Source organism: Prionailurus bengalensis, chromosome A1, assembly GCF_016509475.1.
Source record: "Prionailurus bengalensis isolate Pbe53 chromosome A1, Fcat_Pben_1.1_paternal_pri, whole genome shotgun sequence".
NCBI lineage: Eukaryota > Metazoa > Chordata > Mammalia > Carnivora > Felidae > Prionailurus > Prionailurus bengalensis.
Genome location: NC_057343.1, coordinates 180,757,945 through 180,779,826, shown reverse-complemented (window position 1 = coordinate 180,779,826; position 21,882 = coordinate 180,757,945). Strand labels below are relative to the sequence as shown.

Below are 21,882 nucleotides of genomic sequence, written 5' to 3'. Positions count from 1 at the left end.
CTGGGCACTGTGCTAGGTACTCTCCACACATGGTCTGACTGATACGGTATAGCAATACCATGTGTTACGGATGCTGGCCCCACTTTATGGAGGAAGAAACGAAGGTTCAAAGTTGGGAATTCACTGAAGGTGAGAGAAGGAAAAATTTCTGTGACTTACGTATCATATATTAGGATGAACTCTATGAAATTACTACTATTCAACATTTCCTGCTAACAAACGAGGCAATCTCATAGGTTTCCACCTAATATAACACATTATATATTAATTACTTATATGTTAATTATCTTATACACAATAAATTGTATCATACATAAATTCCCTGTTTTATTGATTATATAATGTCACCTACACATTATACAATATGTAAAGGAGGCTGAATGCTTAGTGGTTGAGAAGGTGGATTCTTAGACTGCATAGGAAACCTGGCTCTGCTGCTGACCAGCTGTGGACGCTGAGTAAATAACGTATCCTCTCAGTGCCTTTGTTCATCTATAAATTGAGCTAATAATAGTACCCCCCTCATAGGACTGTCGTAGAGCAAGAAAACACAGCAACATGCTGGAACAGTGCCTGGCACATGTTACTTAGAAGCAGTCAGTGCTCATGCTTTTGTTCACTAATTCTTTGCAACAACTCTTGGCAATGGCCAGTGCTACCTTGGTTTCACAGTAAGAAGCCCAAGACTCAGAGATTTGCCCGAGATTATACATCAGGTCTTTCTGAGTCTCAAGCCTTGCTGTTCCTTCGAAGCTGCCAGCTTCCCCTGGTGGCCTCTCTGAGCTCTCACTGCCATTTGGTGAAAGAAGAGGTTGAGCCAGCTGATTCTGTGGTTCCTTCCAGCATCCTTATGCAAGGGGGGTATATCAAAGCAGCAGCAGCAGAAATAACAGAATCAAATGCCTTCAGTTCCACTGAACACAGCATCCTTAGCCATGTGGCCAGAAGCATTCCATATTTAGAGTTCCAATTTTTTTTTCTTTTTCAGCTATTTCTTTCCAGAGTCCTCAGTACATTTCCTAATTAATCACTCCCACTTAATTTCCTAAAGCAATCACAGCCTCCCCACAGGCAAGCAGCCTCATCTTAGGCAGAAGCACACACACCAGCTGGCCCCTCGGCTACGTGGGAGTGTGTGAGCAGCCCTTGGACACAGACCAAAGAGTGGCACAGACATAGGGGAAACGCAGCTTGGGAGCTACACTCAGAAGACACTCTTCCTATGCTGGTGACATGTGGTTTCCTGGTGAGCAAAAGGGCAATGAGATTTGGTTCTCCAAGGAAACCCTAAGCTGCCGAAGATCTGGCTGGGGCATCCTGGGATGCAGAGAGGCTCTCCCAGCAGCTACTCTGTGATGTCGGGAAGGGGTATGCTTGCTGGCAAGGTCGGGGGCTCAGGTTTCTCTCCCAGCTTTCTTGTTGTGTGAATTTGGACAAGAGCTTTCCTTTGGCTGAGGCTCTGTTTTCCCATCTTTGAAATGGGAACTGAGGCTCCCAGGTGACTCAGTCGGTTCAGGGTCCAACTCTCAATTTTGGCTCAGGTCATGAGCTCACATTTCATGGGTTTGTGCCCCACATCCAGTTCTGTGCTGATAGCACAGGGCCTGCTTGGGATTCTCTCTCCCTCTCTCAAAATAAATAAATAAACTTTAAAATTGGAACAGTAATATATGCAACACAGGGTAGGTATAAGGAAGGAGCCACAAATACAACAACCTAGAGGAGCCAGGCACGTGACATCAATGAGGGAAGCAAAAGAAAAATAACATGATGCCAAATGGCATCTGACACACAGTTGGAGTCCCAGCCAGGAGTGGTGGGGACTACAGTGCAAAGGAGATGTGCCTCATCTAAAAACCAGACAATTACTACCACTGAGCCAATATGACCCCCTACTGCCAAATTTACCTTGAAAACTTATTTATTGAGAGAGAGAGCATACGTGTGTGGGGGGGAGGGGCACAGAGAGAGAAAGAGAGAGAGAGAATCCCAAGTAGGCTCTGTACTTTCAGTGCAGAGCCCAACGTGGGGCACAAACCCACGAACCATGAGGTCATGACCAGAGCCAAAATCGAGAGTTAGACACTTAAGTGACTGAACCACCCAGGTACCCCCAAATTTACCAACTTCTTAAAAAGAAGCTGGAGCTAGATTTTTATATGAATTCACTCAATCTTAAAATGTTGGCAAGAAACCGACATTCAAAAGAAAAATAACAACTCTATGAGCCAATACCATGTGAGCCAAGTACAACACACTGGAAGGCTGAATTTGGCCTACTGGCCACTGGTTTGCAAGCTTTGTCAATGTAACTATTAATTGAGACAATATAATATATAAAGCACTTAGCCATGCACATAACACATAATAAACACTCAATAAATGGTAGCCGGTGGTTATTATGATTACTATTAACTTTTCTGGAACTCAGAACCCCCATCTGTAACAATGGATGTAGGGATTCCTGATAGCTGTCTGGCTCCCTGGGATTTGAGGGCACTAAGGAGGTTAACCACTGTGCACCCACAACATTTATGCTGCTCTGTTTACTTAAACCCATTTCGCTGAGACTGGAAGTGAAGACTTGGCAGTGTCTGGCGACATCTTTTGGATGTCAGACAGGAGAGGGGCTTGCTTATACTGGAATCTGTGGGTAGAGGTCAGGGATGCTGCTAAATATCTTAAAATGAACAGGACAGCTCCCCACAACCCCCCAAAAAAAATCCATCCCCAAATGTCAATAGTTCCTAGGTAGAGAAGCCCTAGGCTAAGATAGGAGTTTCCCTTGGTACCCTCTCTATAGAAAGCCCTTCATAAAGATAGAGGTTTGGACAGGTTCCTACATGGTAAGATGTGGGAGAGGCTGTGGGGTAGGGGAAGAGAGGAGATAGGAGAACCGATATCTATAATTATCTTTTCTGAGAGGCTCAAGGCCCTGCTTTCACTCTGCTTCCTATAGAATCTTTTCATCAGTGTCTTAACAACAGTCACATCAACAGATTTCCTAAAAAATTCTGTTGAAGTTGCACCCATCAGAAAATGTGCTCTCAGGAAACCGAGGACTTGAGTGATGAACTGTCTGAGCCAAGGCCACTCAGCAAGTTACAGGGAAGACGTGGGAGAGAATCCTCATGGGTCCTGGTCCAGGTCCCTTGGGGAGACATCACTCTATTTTGCTGTTGCCATGGTAATTATAAATCAATTTCATCTCTCATTAAAGCAGTTACTCCATAGAACGCTCTCACAAAACACTGTTGAACTCGTCCTAGTTATTCCCCAGATGTGCCAGTAGTCACATTTTTGTATATTCTATAATTCTGGCTACATCTACGATTGGCCTTCACCTCAAATGGTATAAATAAGCAGGGTTATATTGCACCGTACTTGTCATGCATGGCGATGACTGTTCCAAACAAAGAAAACCGTACTAGAAGCAAAGGCAAGCGATTCTGGCTCACCTTAAGAAAGGAAAGGAAAGGAGAATGACTTTTATCAATCCCTCCACTGTGCTTATTATCATTTAATCTCCTCTATAATTTGAAGAATTTCTTTAGGTCAATTTTCTCCAATGCTGCTGCACATCAGAAATACCTGGGAGCATTATAAAATCACAACACCCAGGAAAGCACCCCAAAATCATTCAAGAGAATCTCTGGGGATGGGACCCAGGCACCAGTAATTTTAAAATCTCCCCAGGTGATTTCCATGCACAGCCAAGTTTGAGAATCAAGGTTCCAGGACTCATTATCCCTGTTTTGCAATGACATTGACATCCTAAGAGAAGAATGAACTTGCCTCAGGGTACCCAGCTGGTGAACGGTAAAACTGTGATTCAGACCTGGGTCTGCCTTTCTCCAAACGCCAGTCATAATCTTTCTCATTATGCCACTTTCTCCTCCACAAGTTTGTTGTCTGTTGCTTTCTCAGTGTTATCTGGTGGCAAGTTTATAAGCTTGAGCAAAAGGCAATTCACTAGAAGGCTATCAGGAACTTCTGGATTCAATGGGAATCTGAAGAACAGGTCTGGGGAAAAGAAAAGCAGGCATGTCTGGCCATTTTGCAGAAGTGCTTAGATGAAATGGCAAGCCATCATGCCCAATCTCTTCATCCCTTGGGTCAAGATTCCATTTCCAGGCAGGAAGCACCCAAAGGACTTGACTTGGGGCATGAGCTCATCCCTTGACTAGGGGAGGGCAAGGCGCCTGGTGACAAACCCAGTCAACTGCATCCTGTGGGCGCAGAAGATGATACTTGGCTAGGAAGGAAAGCCAAGTTCTTGGCAGCCAAACACATCACATGTCTACTGCAATGGACGGATGCAGGACTTGGAAAAGTGAGACCTAAGTCTCACAGGTACATTATGATCCTCAAGTAGAACTCAGCAAAAGGCCAGAAGATCGTGTAATCAAAATCACTGAAACAGAATCATTCCGAAGAAATATGCCACCTGGTGAGGTGGCCATGAATAACCTCAAAATCGTCTGCAAAATACATTGTGTTCGTATTGTGTCTGTGTATTTTTCTAAACACAAAGACAATTTATCAGATTCTCTAGACTCGTTTTTAAAAAAAGGCTAAGGCTAGGGCTTTGGGGAGGGATCTTCAGGAAGAAAGGGAGGAGCTCCTAGTCAATGGTTCCTAATGGAGCCTCAGGTCCTAGGAACTACCTGGAGAAATGACTGAGTGTCCTTCCTGGCACCACACAGACCAGACTGGTATAGTTTGACACATCTGAGCTAGGAAAACAATGCTTTTTAAAAAGACAACAACAAAAACAGACACAAAGAGCTCACATTTGCCTGTAGTTACACAGTAGTAAAGAACACGGACCCAAAGAGGGCGCCTGGGTGGCTCAGTCGGTTAAACCTCGGACCCTTGATTTTGGCTCAGGTCATAATCTCACAGTTCGTGTGATGGAGCCCCTTGTGGGGAGCCTACTTAGGATTCTCTCTCTCCCTCTCTCTCTGCCCCTCCCCAACTCATGCATGTACTTATGTGCTCTGGCTCTCTCTCTCTCTCTCTCTCTCTCTCTCTCTCTCTCTCTCTCAAAATAAATAAACTTTAAAAAAAAATAAGAAGACAGGCTCAAAGAGGAAAGGACACATGTGGATATCTGAGCAAAAAGGGTTATAACTGGAGGAAGCCAGGAGGCACTCTCGGGTCAAAAGTCAACAGGGACAATTAAAACTCAATTGCACCTGTGTTCAAATAGAATACTGTCCCAAGCAGCTGGCCTGCACCTGTGAGCTCCTTGCTGAAGGGACAATTCTCCATCCATGAATGTATCTCCCCAGATCTAGGCATTAACAGGCCCTACCAAGCAAGGACTTAAGAAATGAAGCTATTATGAGATATGAGCACTAAATAAATAATTGTTCAATGCATAAATTCATAAAGGAATCAGTGTACAAACAAAAGAAAAGCAATTTTAACTGTGGCTGCTCAACAGGTACTCTTATAGGCCTTACAGGTATTAAGTCCCTGCTGTGTGTTAGGAACTGAGCTGGAAGCTTTACATGATGTATTAATCTTCCTTACAATAAACCTAGACATAATATACTATTATACCCATTTTGCCCTCCAAGAAAAGAAAGCAATGGGATTTGAAACCACTCTGTCACCTTGAGCATCTATGTGCTTGCCACAGTGCCACAACGCCTCACAATGCTCATTAGCATCAAATATGTGTTGGCCATTTGGCACATATTATCCCTAATTCTTACAACAATCCTTGAGATAGGTATAACGTCTCCATTTGAGCGGGGAGTGAGAAAACTCAGTCTAGAAAGACAAGTGATTTGCCAAAGGGCACATTTTTTTAATTCATTTTTTTAACCAAACTCTCTTTGGCTTTAATGATCAGGGTCTTTCCACTAAACCTCCTGCCTATCCAAGTCAATTTGATTTTTTTAAATGTGTTCACTTAGCTTTATGTTCATAAGTGTTGTACTAAACCTCTGTAGAGAAATGTATAGCTTCTGCCTTCAAGAAGCTTCTTATCTAGTTAAGAGATTATATACACAGTACAGAAAGTAACAATGATAATTGTATGGCTACAGAGGTCTTAAAACATGGCCACAAATTCTTTGGGACTTCTCTTTGACAGGTGGTCCTTAACTTGAATGCAAGCTAACTAACTTGTGCTGCTTAGAACAATAAAATACAACAGAAGGGGCACTTTGTTGCTTCTAAGGCTAGTTCCTAAAAAGTCATGCAACCTCTGGATTGTTTACTGGCACATTGTTCTTGGAGCTCTGAGTCTCCATGTAAGAAGTTAGAACACTTCATGGCCACCATGTGGCAAACAAGCCCAAGCCACACAGAGAAGTCACATAGAGGGACTCTGGTCAACGATCCCAGCCTAAGGCCAACCTTCCTTCAAGTCAACCCAGCCTGTCTGCCAGATGTGTAAGAGAACAGCCTGAAGATGATTCTAACACCCGGCGGTTCAAATCTCCCCTAGTCATTCTCACATTCTTTAGCTGATGCCTCAGACATCAGGAAGTAGAGACAAACCATCCCTCTGAGCCATGTCCCAAATCCTGACTCAAAGAAGCATGGAGAAACCACCAATGAAATGGTTGTTGCTTTCCAACCCTAAGTTTTGGGGTGATTTGTTAAGCAGAAATAGGTAATCAGAAAAATGACTTTCTGAGTGGTTATTTAAGGTTAAACACTGCCCTCTAAGCTTGAAATGTATTACCTCATTTGAACCTTCCAGCAACCCAATGAAGCAGGTTACTATCAAAGAACATGCCCAAGATTACCTACCTAGCTATGGCATCTAAGCCGGGTCACACTAACTCCAGTATCAATACTTTAAACAGCTTTCTATAGAGGAAGGGAAATTATGTCTGTGCATAAAGTGTACAAAGCCCAAAGCCAATCGGTTTTAAGGAACCCCAACTGCTATTTTTGAACCTAAACATCTTTTTCTTTCTTAATTTCAGAAGGCTAACTGTGGAGCTGAGTTAATTATTTGAGCCTTAATCAAGGACCAGCCACTCCCTGAAGCAGCTGTCCTGGCCATTCTATTGCCTCTAGAAAGTCCCTTGGGTTGGATGGATGCTGGCTCAGGTCTAAACCTCAAATCCCAGCCCCCAGAAGTGAGGATGCATGGGGCTGAAAGGATCCTTGGAGATCATCCAGCCTGCTCCCTTCATCCCCTTTAAAGACCAGGACACTGAGGCCCAGAGAGGTCAAGTGACTTGTCCGAGGTCACACGGTGGGTCAGAGGCACAGCCAGGTCTCCAAATTCCCATGCAAGCATTCTTTCCACTACACCATGCTGCAGTTGCTAAAAATTCCCCAGAGCTGCCTCCGTCGGCTCTCCTCTTGACAAAGCTGTTTTCCCCCCACACACAACTACACACAGTCACATTTGGCAAGAGGTGCTATCAGCCCCGCTCTGCTCGTGAAATGCTGTTTTGCAACGGGGCCTCTTTGTTCGTTAGCAACACAGACAAAGAAAACTGTAGTGCAGTCTTCTCAGAAGAAGATGTTTCTTGTTTTAAAGACGGCAAGAGAGCTTCCTGGCTGAATATGGCTTGAATCAGCATGCAGCTCCAGTCGGGAAAGAACGCAGAGGAGATTTAGGTCTTTGCAAAATTTCTAGAACATACAAGGAGGACACAGGGCATGAGGAAGCTTATGGGAAATGTTTCAGAAAGTATTAAAATGTATGAGTAAACAGAGTAAACAGAACAGACTGGTTACCATCTTGTGGTAAGAAGTAATTAGAAGGTGGGGGGCACTAGACTCATTAAAAACTCCCATGAAGTAGTTGGCCTTCCCATTTTGGATTCCCACTCCAGTCCTGGTTCCCCGCGTCCCTTCCCTTGCAGTTTTCCTATCTGAGGGCTTCCCTTTCTAGACTCTACACAAGCTTAGGTACTTTCTTGCACCTGGTGCTTAGGGTCTTGGGACTGCAATCCCAAGTCACCCATTTTGTGCCTCTCCCCTCTAGCTCCACATTATCCCTTTCATTTACTTATTTATTTTTGTACTAGATTTGGTCCCTCTTCTCTCTCCCTAGCTTCTCAGATTGGCAGAGGCTTCCTAAGGCTGAGAGATCTTTATTCAGGACTAATGCTGTGAGCAAGGCTGAAATGAAAGGAGGCAAGCTTCTCAGAAGGGAGACTCCCACCACAAAGATGACATCCCCTCCCACGATTTTTCTGAGACACTTCTCTGTCCAGGTGGGTCAGATCAGTGGGGAAGGGGCAGACCAGATGATCTCCAAACATGCCTCAAAAGCCTAAAAATCTCTTAGCTAAGGAAGGAAATGAGAGGGGGAGGGACAGAACTGAGTTCCATGGCAGAAATTCAGGACTTTCAAGCTGGCAGCAGATGGAAAGAAAACTGCCAACTTGTAGTAGGAGGAAAGGCGGTGCACACATTTCTTAGGGCTATTGCAAGCCACGGGTCTTCTATTCCACAGGACCAGGTAAAAGCTGCTTGAGAACCACCCTCCTATACACATACACATCACTGGTTTCCAGGCACAGGATGAGCTCTCCAACAAGAAACTGGGCCAAATCTAAGTTCTCAGACCCTTCCCTCCAAAGCTTAGTCTTGCTCATGGCCCACTGCACTCCCAGGAAAACTTGCCCAAAGAGCACATTTCAGTCCAAAGCCCCCTCTTTCATTTTCCCCTGAGAAAATTCCTACCTGCTTGTTAAACCTGAGAGAGAAGAATAAGTGAATTAACACCACAGGGGAACAACGTCCAGTGGTCTGGTTACAGCTGCAAGCGTCCGGGAAGGGAAGCTGGCCACCCAGAGGAGGCCCTGTATCTCCTCATAGCCTCAAATGCTGCTGTGCTGTGTGTCAGTGTTTATGAAATGCTTCTCAAATAAGGTCAGTGTTCTACACAGAGTTAGGGCTCTAATAAAATGCAGAACTTGTGCTGTTTGCCAGCTAGCTGCAGAGGCATACTTGAATGCTTTCTCGGATACAATTGTTCTCAGATTAATATTTTCCCCATGAGTTTTTTTAATTCCACTTGTACTATTTTTTTTTTATGATGTGTGAGTTTTTCTGCATATTTGTACCCACTAAAAGGGATGAGTGAGACTCGCTTTCATCAGTGGTTCCTGAGGGCTTGGTGTCCCGCCTCCCTCATTGTTCTAGCATTTCCCCTGCCATCCTATGAATCTCCTCTCTGAACCTAGCATGGTGGCCTTTGCCTTGTCAGTCATTTTGTGGGAAGCAACGGCCTAGACTACATCATATTATTTTGAGCTATGCTAGTTATGAGGACATTTTGCTTGCTTTATGCATCGCCATTCCTGGCACATAGTAGGCACTCAATAAATAGTTCCTTTAAACAACTTCATCCTTCATACAGCCCCTTATGGGGTTCTACTTTCTTGGAAACTGCCACTTATTCATTACTCTATTAGACAAAAAGTCCTCTAAGCTCCACCTGGTTGGGCTGCTGACTTGGCTAGTGGGGCGCTTTCTTTGCTTTTGTAAACAATGCACCTTAGTAAGTGAAAAGGAACCCCCAACAAGAGCGTGAAGGCATGGGTGACTTGGAACTCACTGCATTTCCTCTTCTGAAAATTCACACTGATCATCTTTCAAATACAGGATTTAGTGGTTAAAATCAGATATCGTGGGTGGACTCATTAAGGTATTCGCAGAGCACTAAATTTAGGAGGTATCTGCAGACATCTGATCTCATATAAACCTTGCATCAGCCCCAGGAGAGAAGGGTTAGTCCTACCATTCTAAAGGCTACAGATGAGGCACCTAAGACTCAGAAAGATACTCCTACAAAGTCCCACAGTTAAAAGAAAAAGGGGAGGGGGATGGAAACCAGGATTCTGCCTGGGTCTTTTTACTCATTTTTTAAAATATGTATTTACTGGGGGGGTGGGGTGGGGAAGAGCGCATGTACACACAATTGGGGGGGGGGGCGGGGCAGAGAGAGAAAAAGACAGAGAATCCCATGCAGGCTTTGCACTGACCAACGCGGGGCTCGAACCAATGAAACTGATATCTGAAATCCAGGGTCAGGTGCTTAACCGACCGAGCTACCCAGGCACCCTCTTTTTACTCATTTTAAGTTATATCAAATTGGACTCCCTACTGGTTTCACATTAATACCAGTTAGAAACCCCATATATAAAACACTTCTCTATCTACATTTTAGGGTTGGGCAGAGATGCGGAGAAGAAAGAATATCAGCAAAGTACTAGATAGTCCAGAAACTTCTGCAACACATTTATGAACAGGACATCTCTTCAATGAAATCACCATTGCTGGGCTTTTCAATACAGAAAAACATGCTCTACCCTCTGTTTGGGTTGCAGATAACTTGGGAGCATGTTGCAAGCAATTTATCATTCACAGAGTCCAGCCCTGGAACATCTCTATATTTCATCTCTACATTTCACGCTAGACATCATAAAAGACTTTTCAGGTGGCCATGAAGATGAAGTCTGAGGTTGTTTCCAGGACATAAGCACAAGTTGGAGTCTCGAGTCTCCAGTCTGCAAGGAAGATCCAGGCCACAAAGATGCTCCTGCAATCCAATCTCAGGACCTGAGGCTTAGAGAATGAATGTCTGAATTCAGCGCCAAGGCTATGGAGTGCTACATGGAAGGCAGGGGAAGGTGAGGAGGCAAGAAGCCAAGCTGGAAGGGTCAAGGCAAGGGCCAGGAGCAGCTCAAGCTCAAGGAGAGATGCAGAAAATACACAGGTCCATGGTTAAGCCCACACACAACTCAGGTCAGAAGAGGACCATGAACTCCACAGCCAGAGTCAAGGCATACACTAATAATTCTGGAGTGCAGGGGAGCAAGGAGTGGGTATGCCAGGTAGCAGACAGGAACTAGGGAGGCCGAAAAACTCAAGAGGGAGTCAAGGTGGGTGGTTAAATGTGCTGGCTGACTTTCAGGAACCACAATTCACAGTACTGCCAAAGTGCAGAATGAATCAGGGGTCGAGAACCCAGACTGGTGTTTCGGACAAGAGGAGTCTGAGGCCACACAAGCAGTGATAAGGTTGTGAAGAGTGAAGTCATCTTCACTCCAGCCAGGATGCATCTTATACTTGTCCTGTTCCATCAGGACCTGATCTCAGGGTGGGGGAGCCCAGAGATCATGGCTGAGAGAAGGCAAGCGGTACCTCTAACTGGAGAGAAAGGCAGTCCCTACAAAAATTTAAACAGATCCTTGTGGGGGAAGAATACTGGTCAAGAAGCCTCATTAGGACCCTTCTTGGAGGGTTTATCCCCTAAAATCCAAAATAAAAATAATAATTAGCCACATAACCATGGTGATACTTTTCCTAAGACCTGACCATCTCTAAACACCCTTGTTAGATGAAACTTCCTCAAGTATAGCTCCTATCATTTTAACTTCATTTATTTACTTACTTATTTATGAGAGAGAGAGAGAGAGAGAGAGAGAGAGCAAGCGCATGCAGGGGAGGGGAAGAGAGAGAGGGAGACACAGAATCCGAAGCAAGCTCCAGGCTCTGGACTGTCAGCACAGAGCCCAACACAGGGCTTGAACCCACAGACTGCAAGATCATGACCTGAGCTGAAGTCGGACACTTAACTGACTGAGACACCCAGACCCCCCCTTTGCTCCTATCATCTTAAAATGGGTGCAGGCTCTCTTTCGTTCCAGGTAACGATGAACTTCTGCAAATCTCTACCATGTTTCCATTAATACCTCCGGGAACACTATTCATCCTTCAAGCTCCAATTCGAATGCCGCCTACTTCCCCAAACTGGACATGACGGCCATACCACCAGCGGTCCAGAACACAGCACTGCCATTCCTCTTGGGGGGGGGGGGTGCCTTGCTTCGAACAGGTGCTCCCTGTTTCAACTGGGACTCACTTTTTTCTTCCTTCTTTCCTTCTTCTTCTTACTTGAGAATTGGGTTTGGAAGACAAGAAAGGGGGCCGACTTCAAAGGCTTGCTGAAGACTGGCATGATCAGCGGGTAGGGCACGGAGCTGAGACCAGCCTGCGTGAATGAGCTCTGACTCTACTGCTCCAACCCGGGGAAGTCACTTTGCCTCTCTTAGTTTCCTTATTTGTAAAATGAGGACAGGATGAGCTTCTGCTTTGCATGACTGTTAGATTAAGTGAGAGCAAGTGTGTAAAGTGGGAGAGCTGTGCCAGGCACAAAGAGGGGCTCAATAAACAGCAGCTGGTGCGGTGGCAGTGATTGTCATTGTCATTATCATTATTATTGTTTAGCAATTTGGGGAAAGCATGTGCACCTCTATGCTTCATCCTCCAACACATTCATTCTCAGCACTACTCAAGCAAATGTGCTCTGTGCCAATGGGCACCCAAGATGCTAAAGGAAATCACTTTACAAGAGTGAGGCTTCTCAGCTCAGCTCTGCCACTGACAGAAGAGCCCCATTTCTCAGGCTACAATGCTTTACAGGAGAGAATAACACACACACACACACACACACACACACACACACACACACACACATATACACACGCCACATCCTATGCTGGTAGGGCTTCTGGCATCAGACTACTAGAACAAGGATGAAGCTAAAATCACAATGGAAAAGTGCTATGAGAAACCAATAGTTTAGAAAATACTCAACAAACACAGGAATTAAGCATTAATAGGAAATCATTCCAGAGAAAATATGAACAACAGAACCCCAGGGAAAGAAGATGCTACAGTCCAATAAGACCTCAAAATTTCCCAGTCAGAAAGAACCGGACAATATATTTACATGATCCACATCCCGGCCATAGAAAGACTTCAAGAGAGCAGAGAAGACTGTGCTGATTATATTGACAACCTGGATAAAGATCCACAGGGCAAGCTCCTCACTGCAGAGGGAGTGGGGGGAGGAGTCACAACACACTAGATGGGAGAATCAAAATAGAAAATGTTGCTGAAAAGCTGATGAAATTAAACTATTTGCCAAAATTTAATTAGGGTAATGCAAAGTGTTGCGCTTAGACTCCAAAAAGCCAACTGCACAAATCTGGGATGGGGAAAATAGGATCAACAGCAGGGAAGGCTGGAAGACATGGGGGAGGCAGGGAATAGCCTGGTAGAAATGAGCCAACCTAGGGGTGTGCCTGTCTAAACTGAAAATGTTCCTTTAGGATGTCAACAGAAGTCAAGGTAGCAAGGCAGTGGAAGGACTCAATCAAACTAATACGAGCAAAGAACAGTGAAACGTATTTAGAAGAAGACAACTGGGAATGGGGAGGGGGCCTGTCTCAAAGTCTAACACATACAGAGCCGCTGAGGTAATTATAAAAATGTATGGAAGAGAGGAGAAGACTTAGATAAGTGGGTAGTGAGAAACACAACGGCAATAAAATTTTTGAAATCCTACCATTTGGAAGAAGGATTATACTTGCTCTGTGTAACAACAGTCAGTGGGAGATAAGCTCAACCCCCAGGCAAAGAAAATTTTCAGGTTAAAACTGTTTTCTAAAATGGAATTAATTGCTTTAGAAAGAACTGAGTTCTTCACCACTAGATGTAACCAAGCAAAGGAGAATGGCCGCTCTCTCCAAAATTATGCTGGTGGAAGATCAAGCTGCCTGTAAACTTGGACTAGAGGAGCCCTTTCAACCCTAACAATCTGTATTGTTTCCTTTTTTTTTTTTTCAACGTTTATTTATTTTTGGGACAGAGAGAGACAGAGCATGAACGGGGGAGGGGCAGAGAGAGAGGGAGACACAGAATCGGAAACAGGCTCCAGGCTCTGAGCCATCAGCCCAGAGCCCGACGTGGGGCTCGAACTCACGGACCACGAGATCGTGACCTGGCTGAAGTCGGACACTTAACCGACTGCGCCACCCAGGCGCCCCTGTATTGTTTCAAATCAGGCTTTATCTGGAGCTCTGGAAGGACTATAGTTGGTAAGAATTATGATGATAACAATAACAGCCACACTTATGAAGGCTGCACTATGATCTAGGCAGTCCATGCGAGTAAATTCAGTACTCATAGCACCCTATGAAGGCGGGGGGCGGGGCGGTATTTTTATTATTCCCATTCTACAAATGAGAAAACTGAGGTCACCCAGCTGGTAAATGGAGAAACCAGGAGCGGACCCTATCTGGCTCTAAAGTCTATACCTTTACCTAAAGATCCTTACTTTTCTCACCTCCCTCTCCCCTCACTATTGAGGACTTTTAATCACACACTCTTGAGGAATTTTTCCCAGAGAATGGCGTATCAAATATAGTGCTGGCAACAGAACTATGAAGACCACAGTGAGTGGGAAGAAAGTACAGCCTTTGGCAGACCAGCAATAGCACTACTTACAAAACATAATCCAGGTCTGCAGAACAGAGAAGCAGAAGATTCCCACTGTGAGCTCTTCCTACCTGGGCAAGACTGATTTAAATTTAAGGCTGGAGAATGACAAATAATGAAGAGCTTTGAAAACTCAACACCATGCACCATAGCAGGGCACCCTTTGCATCTATCCTATCTGGAATTAGTGATGGTCCACAACAGCTTTCTGGAAAAGCCTCCCATGACTTGTTTTGTTTTGTTTCCTTTTCAACAGTTCTAAAAAGGGTTAACACCACCTTACATAATGAGGGTGGAGCATACTAGTAAATACAGCTGTTTCAAGTAAAAGCAGTAACAGAGGCAGACATGGGAAGTCAGTAAAAAGTATTTAGGGAAAGACAGAAGGAATGAGCACTGAAAAAAAAAAGTCAGGGCCAAAAATTCCCCATGAAAATCTAACCCCCCAAAATAAATAAATAAAATGCATTCCTTATTTAAATATACCACAAAGCAGCACGCCCATGGAAAAGATATAAACCACTTCAACTGTAATCCCCTTTTTATAGAACGGAGGCCAACCTGGGCTTAACTGGAGAGGAAGGGGGAGGGGGACCAGGCACGAGCGTGCTGGGCACAGCCTACGTGCTGGCGAAGACCTTGCCTCCATGGGGTACATTTAGAGTGGGCATCTCAAGCTTTCCAGCTGGATGGGGCCTGAGATGAAGCCATAGAAATAATGGCCATGGTCACTACCATTAATGGCTGATGGAGGCCTAAGTGCTAGGTACTGTGTTAAGCACTTCCTGTTCATTATTTCATTTGATTCCCCAAGAGGAACATTTACTATGCATACTTTCCAAGTAAGGAGAGGTAGCTGGAGAATCGAAGTGCCAAGCACTGTGCTGAGTGTATGATGTGACGTCTCGGGCCACATTCACAACACGCACACAGGGGGCCACAGTGATCGTCATCCCTGTAGTACAGCTGTGGAAATACAGTACAAAGGGAGTAAACAGACTGCAGCCCAGAGAAGTGGAGTAACCCACCCAGGGTGCAACAGCAAAGATGTAACAGAGCCAGAATTCAAACCAGAGCCTTCTGCCTCCAGAGCCGACACCCTGAACTAATAGGCACAGGGTTCTGAAACCTTGCCACGGCCCATGTAGTCCACTTAGTCGGTGGAAAAGACTCCATGGCTCTCAGATCTACCATTCTCACTTTCCAGGGGAGGACGAACTCAGTGACAACAAACAGAACCGGAGAGAAACAAAATAACTGTTAAAATGCAAAAAAATGCAGAAATATACAAGACCCAGATGATCCGCAAAAGCAAAACTTAATAATGATCCTACAAATACGTCAATTAATACAAGAAGAGCAGCAATCAAAAACCACAGAGAGCGCAGGATGATGCTGATGAGTTCCTGATTAGAAAGGCCTACAGTTTAAGTGTTCGGGATTTCTAGCTCTTCTCAGGGGCATGTGCACAGTAGGAGTTTTGCAAGGTTGCTAAGCAATGCCTGGCAACCAGACTCCAGAGTTGTGTCACTCATTAGGAGTCCTTGCTAACTCTAGTAAGGCAATAATTTTAGTTCATGAAAGCTAAATTTCAGGAACCCTTAATAACTCATGTAATAGGTTACTAGTAAGTTGCCCTTGGCCATACATAAAAAATGCAAAGCTCTAATTGCCCATCTTTCACGTGCAAGAACTAAAGAAAAACTTGTAAATTTTTGAGATGTATTCATTTAGTCAACACATACTGGTTGAAAAACTACTATGTGCCAGGCACTGTTCTAGGCACAGGGGAAGAGGCCCATACAAGGAAAACTATTAGGACTACACGAGAATTCTGCTTTCAGAAAAATAAGCCCCAAAAGGTAAAGCAATCTGTTCAGCTGCACAGTACACTGGAGGCAGGTGCACTTAACTGCTCGTGTCCAACCCACAGGTTCACCAGGAGACCACTGTGCTCAGAGAGGCCCCAGGATTCACCAAACTGCCCCTAGTCCTCTGGGCTGGCCCTGAGGTTAGGAATACCAGGATGCAGGGCCTGGCCACAGAGCATCTTGGAAAGCCTCCCACTTGACCTGGAGACCTCTGTGGTCAAGTGAGGGAAAGCCTGTGACACGGTGTTGGTTTTTATTGGATGCAACCACCGGCGAAGCTTGCCATCATCTGGAGTGATGGAGAAAATTAAGTTACCACATTCTCACGTTTCAGCCTTTCGCCCGTTTTCCTTCGCAAACAGGAAATGTTTATTTAAATACAGCAGTCTCCAGCATGTTCCGGAGCCAAGTGAAAAACCAAAGATGTCCACTCTTGCCCCACTCTGCTGTTGGGGCCACCACCTCGCCGTGGGTGAGAAGTAGGCCTCTGCCTGCCTTTAGGCAGCACAGAGAGAAGGGGCCCCTCGTGAGAGTTCATTTTCATCTGTCTCCTCTTCTTCCAGGCTGAGATTGTGGTTGGAGAAGAATTACATCTGTGGGCTCCTTTTGTACTCAGAGGGGTAAATGCGACATCTGTTTACTCTGTGCTCCATGGTAAATGTTTTGTTTCAGGCACCACCATTCACTTCCTCTCCTCTTGTCCTCTATCTTTGCTGCACGGATAATAAATTACACTGAATTCTCCCCTGCGTTTATTTAGCTTTCTTGTGGGTGTCACCTCCTTATTGAGGGAAAAAGATTGTCGGTAGTTTATAAACGACATAGAGTTTCTCTTTCTGTGCAATGTGCTGACATTATGGAGAAGAAACTGGACCACAGACCCCCCCCAACTCTGATACCAGCTTAATTATGAACAATATAACAGACCCCATTTCAGGCCTGAAGCAAAGTCCAAATGGTGACCACATTATCCCCCGGCAGATTTTCCTTAAGGGGTAGCATGAGCAAATGAGGCCTCAGAACTCAAAAACCCCCAGAAAACCAACCACACACACTCCTCAGGAAAGCCTCTCTGGGAGGTAAAGTAGCAGGAATGCAGAAGGCAGAAATGCTTCTTCTTTGTTATAAAACAGAACAGAAACATTTGAGATCAGAAAACTGGATTTTAGGAAGGTCCCGAGCATATGATGCTGATGCTGACAAAACATATGCCCCATGAAGAAATGAGTCCTGGAAAGTTTAGAAGACTCACTAAAGGAAGTTCCCTTTGCTCGGTCCTTTGCTTACATTCCTTAAGCTGAATTGCCAGTTTTCTTCTGTATATGCAATGATTTTATATACAGTTACTGGAATGCAGTAGGGGTTCAAGTAATGTTTGTTGAATGAATGAAGAGAGGGATGAATGAGAAATTCCTCCCTAAAGAAATCCTTTCCATAGCTTTGAAATGCCAAACATCACCCACCCCCCCACCCACCGCCCCCCCCACACACACTGGACCCGAGAGTTTGCAGAATTCAAATGTTACAGCTGGGCTGACCAGAAGAGGGTGAGAGGTGGTGAAGGACTGTTGGTCGGCTGCTCCTAGCCCCGCAGCACTCCTTGCCCAGCTTTCTTCTAAAGGCTGCCCCCTCTCCCAGGGAGGAAGGAGAACAGAATGAGGAGCTAGACCGGGTAGCCGCGTCACCCAATGCACCCCAGCCGAAGAGGCAACAGTGACCGGAGACTATTCCAAAGTACAGCCCACTCTGCCAAGGTCTGCAAATGACTGTGACTGCAGCAGGGCCCCATGTGAACGCCCAGGACTCAGTCTCCACCCAGTTTCTCCAGTTGTAGAGCAGATGGACAGCCCCAAGCTGCCTGGGTCTCTTGGGGAAGGTAGGTGGGTGGCATATTGGCTGCTGTGCTGTGCTTGCAGCTTTTGAAGACTTCCTCCATGACAGCAGGAGAAGGGCTCACTCCCCCTGGCTTCCCAATTATGCACCATGTTTTTTTACAATGGAGGAGAGGGAGTCTCAAAACTCCCAACAGGAGAGCTAATGGCAAAGCAAACTGAATGTTTGCAGGGTATACCTGAAACAGTAGCAAGAGCACCCTATTCGAAGACCCAAGCCCAGCCAGAACCCTCCCAAGACTGTTTACAGACTTTGGCCCACACTGACCCTTGTTCCAAAGATGGCTAGCACAGTGTTAGCTACTCCAAAATACCACTAAAACAAAATTGTAACTGGTATGGTAAACTATAATGTCTGAATTAAGCTGTGGAAACCTAGATTGTGGCCCCTTTATTGCCATTAACTTGTATTACCTTGGGCAAGTTGTTTCACATTTCTGAACCTTTTCTACATGTGTTAACGAAGGTTCAGCTCCAACCCTCTAGAATTTCATGACCACACAGAATAATCAATGCACTTGAAAAAAAGATGTTTTGAGCCACAGGAAAGCTCCAGGGAAAAGGTAGGTAGTACCTTTGAGATTCTGCCCAGGGACACATAGAGTTTGAGGAAGAGAGTGGGGTGACAGGACGTGATCAACAGGAATAACACACTCCAGGACAATCCACTTAGTCTCATGCCACTCTCTCTCTGCCAGCCTAAAGTCAAGAAGGCAGAACGGAATACCCATGCACCTACCCCTAAGACACGTGGGGAAGGGAGACACAAGGAGAGCAAGACGTGGAGAAGTCTATTACACTGGAGCAAACCCTCACCCACTTCTGGGCTGTGTTCCCAGGCCGGTTCCAACCCCCTCCACCATTTCTCCCTCCTTCCGTACTCCCCAACTGCGGGCTGGGAAGAGCCCACCCTCGGAGTCCAAGTTTTGAGTTTGGTCCGAGGATCAAAATGATAAATGTTTCCAAAACGTTGACATATGAAAAGTAAATATTTGGTTGCACAATTGGGGTTAAAACGAGGGTCAATCCACCCCACTCTCCAAACGCCTCTCCTCTCGCTGCCAAACCCTGGATCCGAGGCTGAGTGCGGTTTGTAAGATTATAGCGCTCGGTCTCATTTAAAGGGCTGTCAGCATTTCCATTCTCCGGCCCGTTTGGGGAGGCATTTATAACCGAGCCATAAAAAATTCACCCGGGCTGCAACTTGGCATCTCTGAGACTGCACTCCAGGCAGGGCGGGTTTTGCAAGCACCCACTCTGAATTCGTTTGGTTCCTCAGAAGTTAGACCTTCACACACACACCCAACTTCGCTCGCAAGGGCAGCCGGAAAGTGGCCCATTCTGATCTCCAAGCTGGTCACAGTCTCGGCCCTCTCCCCTCTCCGTGCCCTGACGCCCCATCACCCTTCAGCTTTCTCCTTCGCCTCCCTTCTTTCATGAGCGCAGACCCCATGCTCTCACCCTAAGACCTCGCTGGCTGCAGTGTTGTCTACTCTCCTTCGCTTCCTGCCAGCGTTCTGCTGGAAGCTGTCACCGGGCCCTACGTCTGGAGCCTTCACTCCTAGAGAAGCACTGCTCTTTGCCCATCCCGATGGGCTTCGAGACCTCTCTCTAGACGCGCCCAACGCCAGAGACCCCAACTCAGAGACGGAAAGATCCGACCCAGGAGAGGGTGACAGCAGAGACTGCATCCAGTGCGGCCAAAGGGAAAGGAAAGATCTGGTGCCTGGAGCCCCACTATGGACCCAGGTGGGTGGCCCGGGTTGGGCGGGGCGGAGGTACTCACAGGCGCTCGGCGTTGCGGGGTATGCCCCGGGGAACCGCCCGGAGGCCCAGCCCGTGGCAGTCCACGCTGGCGGCGGAGCAGGTACACTTGGTGGGGCAGGCGGCGGCTGGGGGCCCGCTCAGGACGCTCGCCAGCGCAAAGGCCAGCGCCAGGCGGGCGCGCACGGCGGCGCCGGCCCCTGTCCGCCCGGTGGCCATGGTGTGCAGGGGCCCGCGCCTGGAGGAGGCTGCCTCGGCGGGGCAAGACGCGTGGAGCCTGGGGAAGCGCGCGCGGAGCCCGAGCGGCCTGGGGAGCCGGCGGCGGAGTTGGCGCGGAGGAGGAGCGAGCTCGGCGCTCAGGCGCACGGGGCGCGGGCGGAGCGGGGCGCGCCGGGCGGCGGCGGCGGCGGCGGCGGCAGCAGCAGCTCCATCCGCGGGGCCGGCGCTGCCCCGCTGCGCATCGCTCGGAGTGCCCAGGTGCCGAGCGCCTCCTGGCCCCGGTGGCCCGCAGCCCAGTGCGTGGGCCGGGTCGGGGACCTGAGGACGAGCGCACTGGGGCACGGCGCCTGGGGAGGTCCGGCTTGAGTCTGAGCTCGGGAGCGCGGCGGCGGCGGCTGGGGCACGGGGCAGCCGGGTGAGCTGGCCGCCGCTCGCTCTCTCCATTCACTGAGCAGGGCAGACACCGGAGACGCGGGGCCCACCCCTCCCGCCCCCCCCAAAACCGCCAGCTCCGCCTCCCATTGGCTGAGCCGCGCGTCATGTCGACTAAGTTGGGAACTTTGCTGGAGCAACTGAGAGCGTGGAGGGGAGGAGGCAGGAGATGAGGGAAGGAAAGGGGCTTCGCCAGGAGGGCCCCAGAATTGAGATCCATTAACTTTTAAGGAGCTAAGGATTGTTCTCGCTGGTGGCACTTTTTCTTTATTCTGGCACTGAGCTAGGCACTCTGCTCCTAGTCCTTCCTTCCATTCCAACAGCGTCCCGCAAGGGGGCATCTGAGTACCGTGTTTTATAGATGAAATAAAGCTCAGAGAAGTCAAGTGACTTGCCCAAGGCCACACAGCTGCTAGGTACTCCAAACCGCAGCACTCACATTCACTCATATTTTACATCACAGCCGATAGGAGCTTCGTCCTTACCTCATCTACAAATATCCTCAAAGATCCTACCTCACCTTGGCAAAGATCCTACCTCATCTTGGCAAAGATCCCCAAGTTCTTCCTAAAGGACCTATTGTATTGATACTAACACACTTCACAGTCACATGTGTCACATAAAATGGTTGTCCGTGTTGTTTAGGTCGCTGCTGTCAACCCCTACTCGGAGACATGTCCTGCTCTGCCTAGACCCAGTGCCAGCTGTGCTGCTCAAAGTAGTGATGGCAGGGACTTGGACCCCTGGATTGACAATGCCTGTTCATAGTCAGCTTCTGCTTCCTGACTGGATGACTCTGGGACAATCACATCACCTCTGAGCCTTGGTTTCCTCAAAGCAAGGGGCCACAGCTCTGTCTGGGCACACCTCACTGGGATGTTTTGAGCATCAAAGAAGAGAAAGTGTTTTTTGCAAAACAGTCATTCGCATGTGAGGCATCCCTTCAGCCCCCAGAGCCTTCATTCTTCCATAGCGCTCTAAATTGGCCAGGTCTGAGCTTTTCCAGATGCTGGTGGGGAGGGGCGCGTGTGTTAGAGGCTCCATAAATACTTGTAGGAATGATTTTGTTTGTTTGTTTGGAGGGAGAGGGCAGGAACTGTAGGAAACATTGCCCAGATTTCCTTGAAGTCTGCTCATACTGGCAAAGTCTAAATGAGCCCTGAACATGCATGTGCACGTGTGCACACGCATGCTTACACTCAGGCTCACACACACACATCCATCTACACATTCACACTCAAATACACACGTGTATATGCATACTCTCACACCACACACAATCACGCATACCACAATTACAATTATGAATGCTATTCTAATTCCTTCTACCTCATTTTCCTTCAAGGAAATTTTCAACGACTTGGCCATATCCTGTGAATATATAGTAGAGGTGCAGCTTTTATTTTATTCTATTTAGCATGTTTTCA

The 21,882-nt window shown here is 46.9% G+C and overlaps 1 protein-coding gene across 1 annotated transcript in view; it reads right to left on the bottom strand.

Annotated features, from left to right (window-relative positions):
• Window positions 1–20,483, bottom strand: part of SLIT3 (slit guidance ligand 3) — a 597,991-nt gene extending 577,508 nt beyond the window's left edge. The window contains 1 exon segment of the mRNA XM_043596219.1: window positions 19,827–20,483. Coding sequence (XP_043452154.1) covers window positions 19,827–20,467 — 641 coding nt within the window. The 5' untranslated portion in view covers window positions 20,468–20,483.
• Between the last annotated feature and the right edge of the window lie 1,399 nt (window positions 20,484–21,882).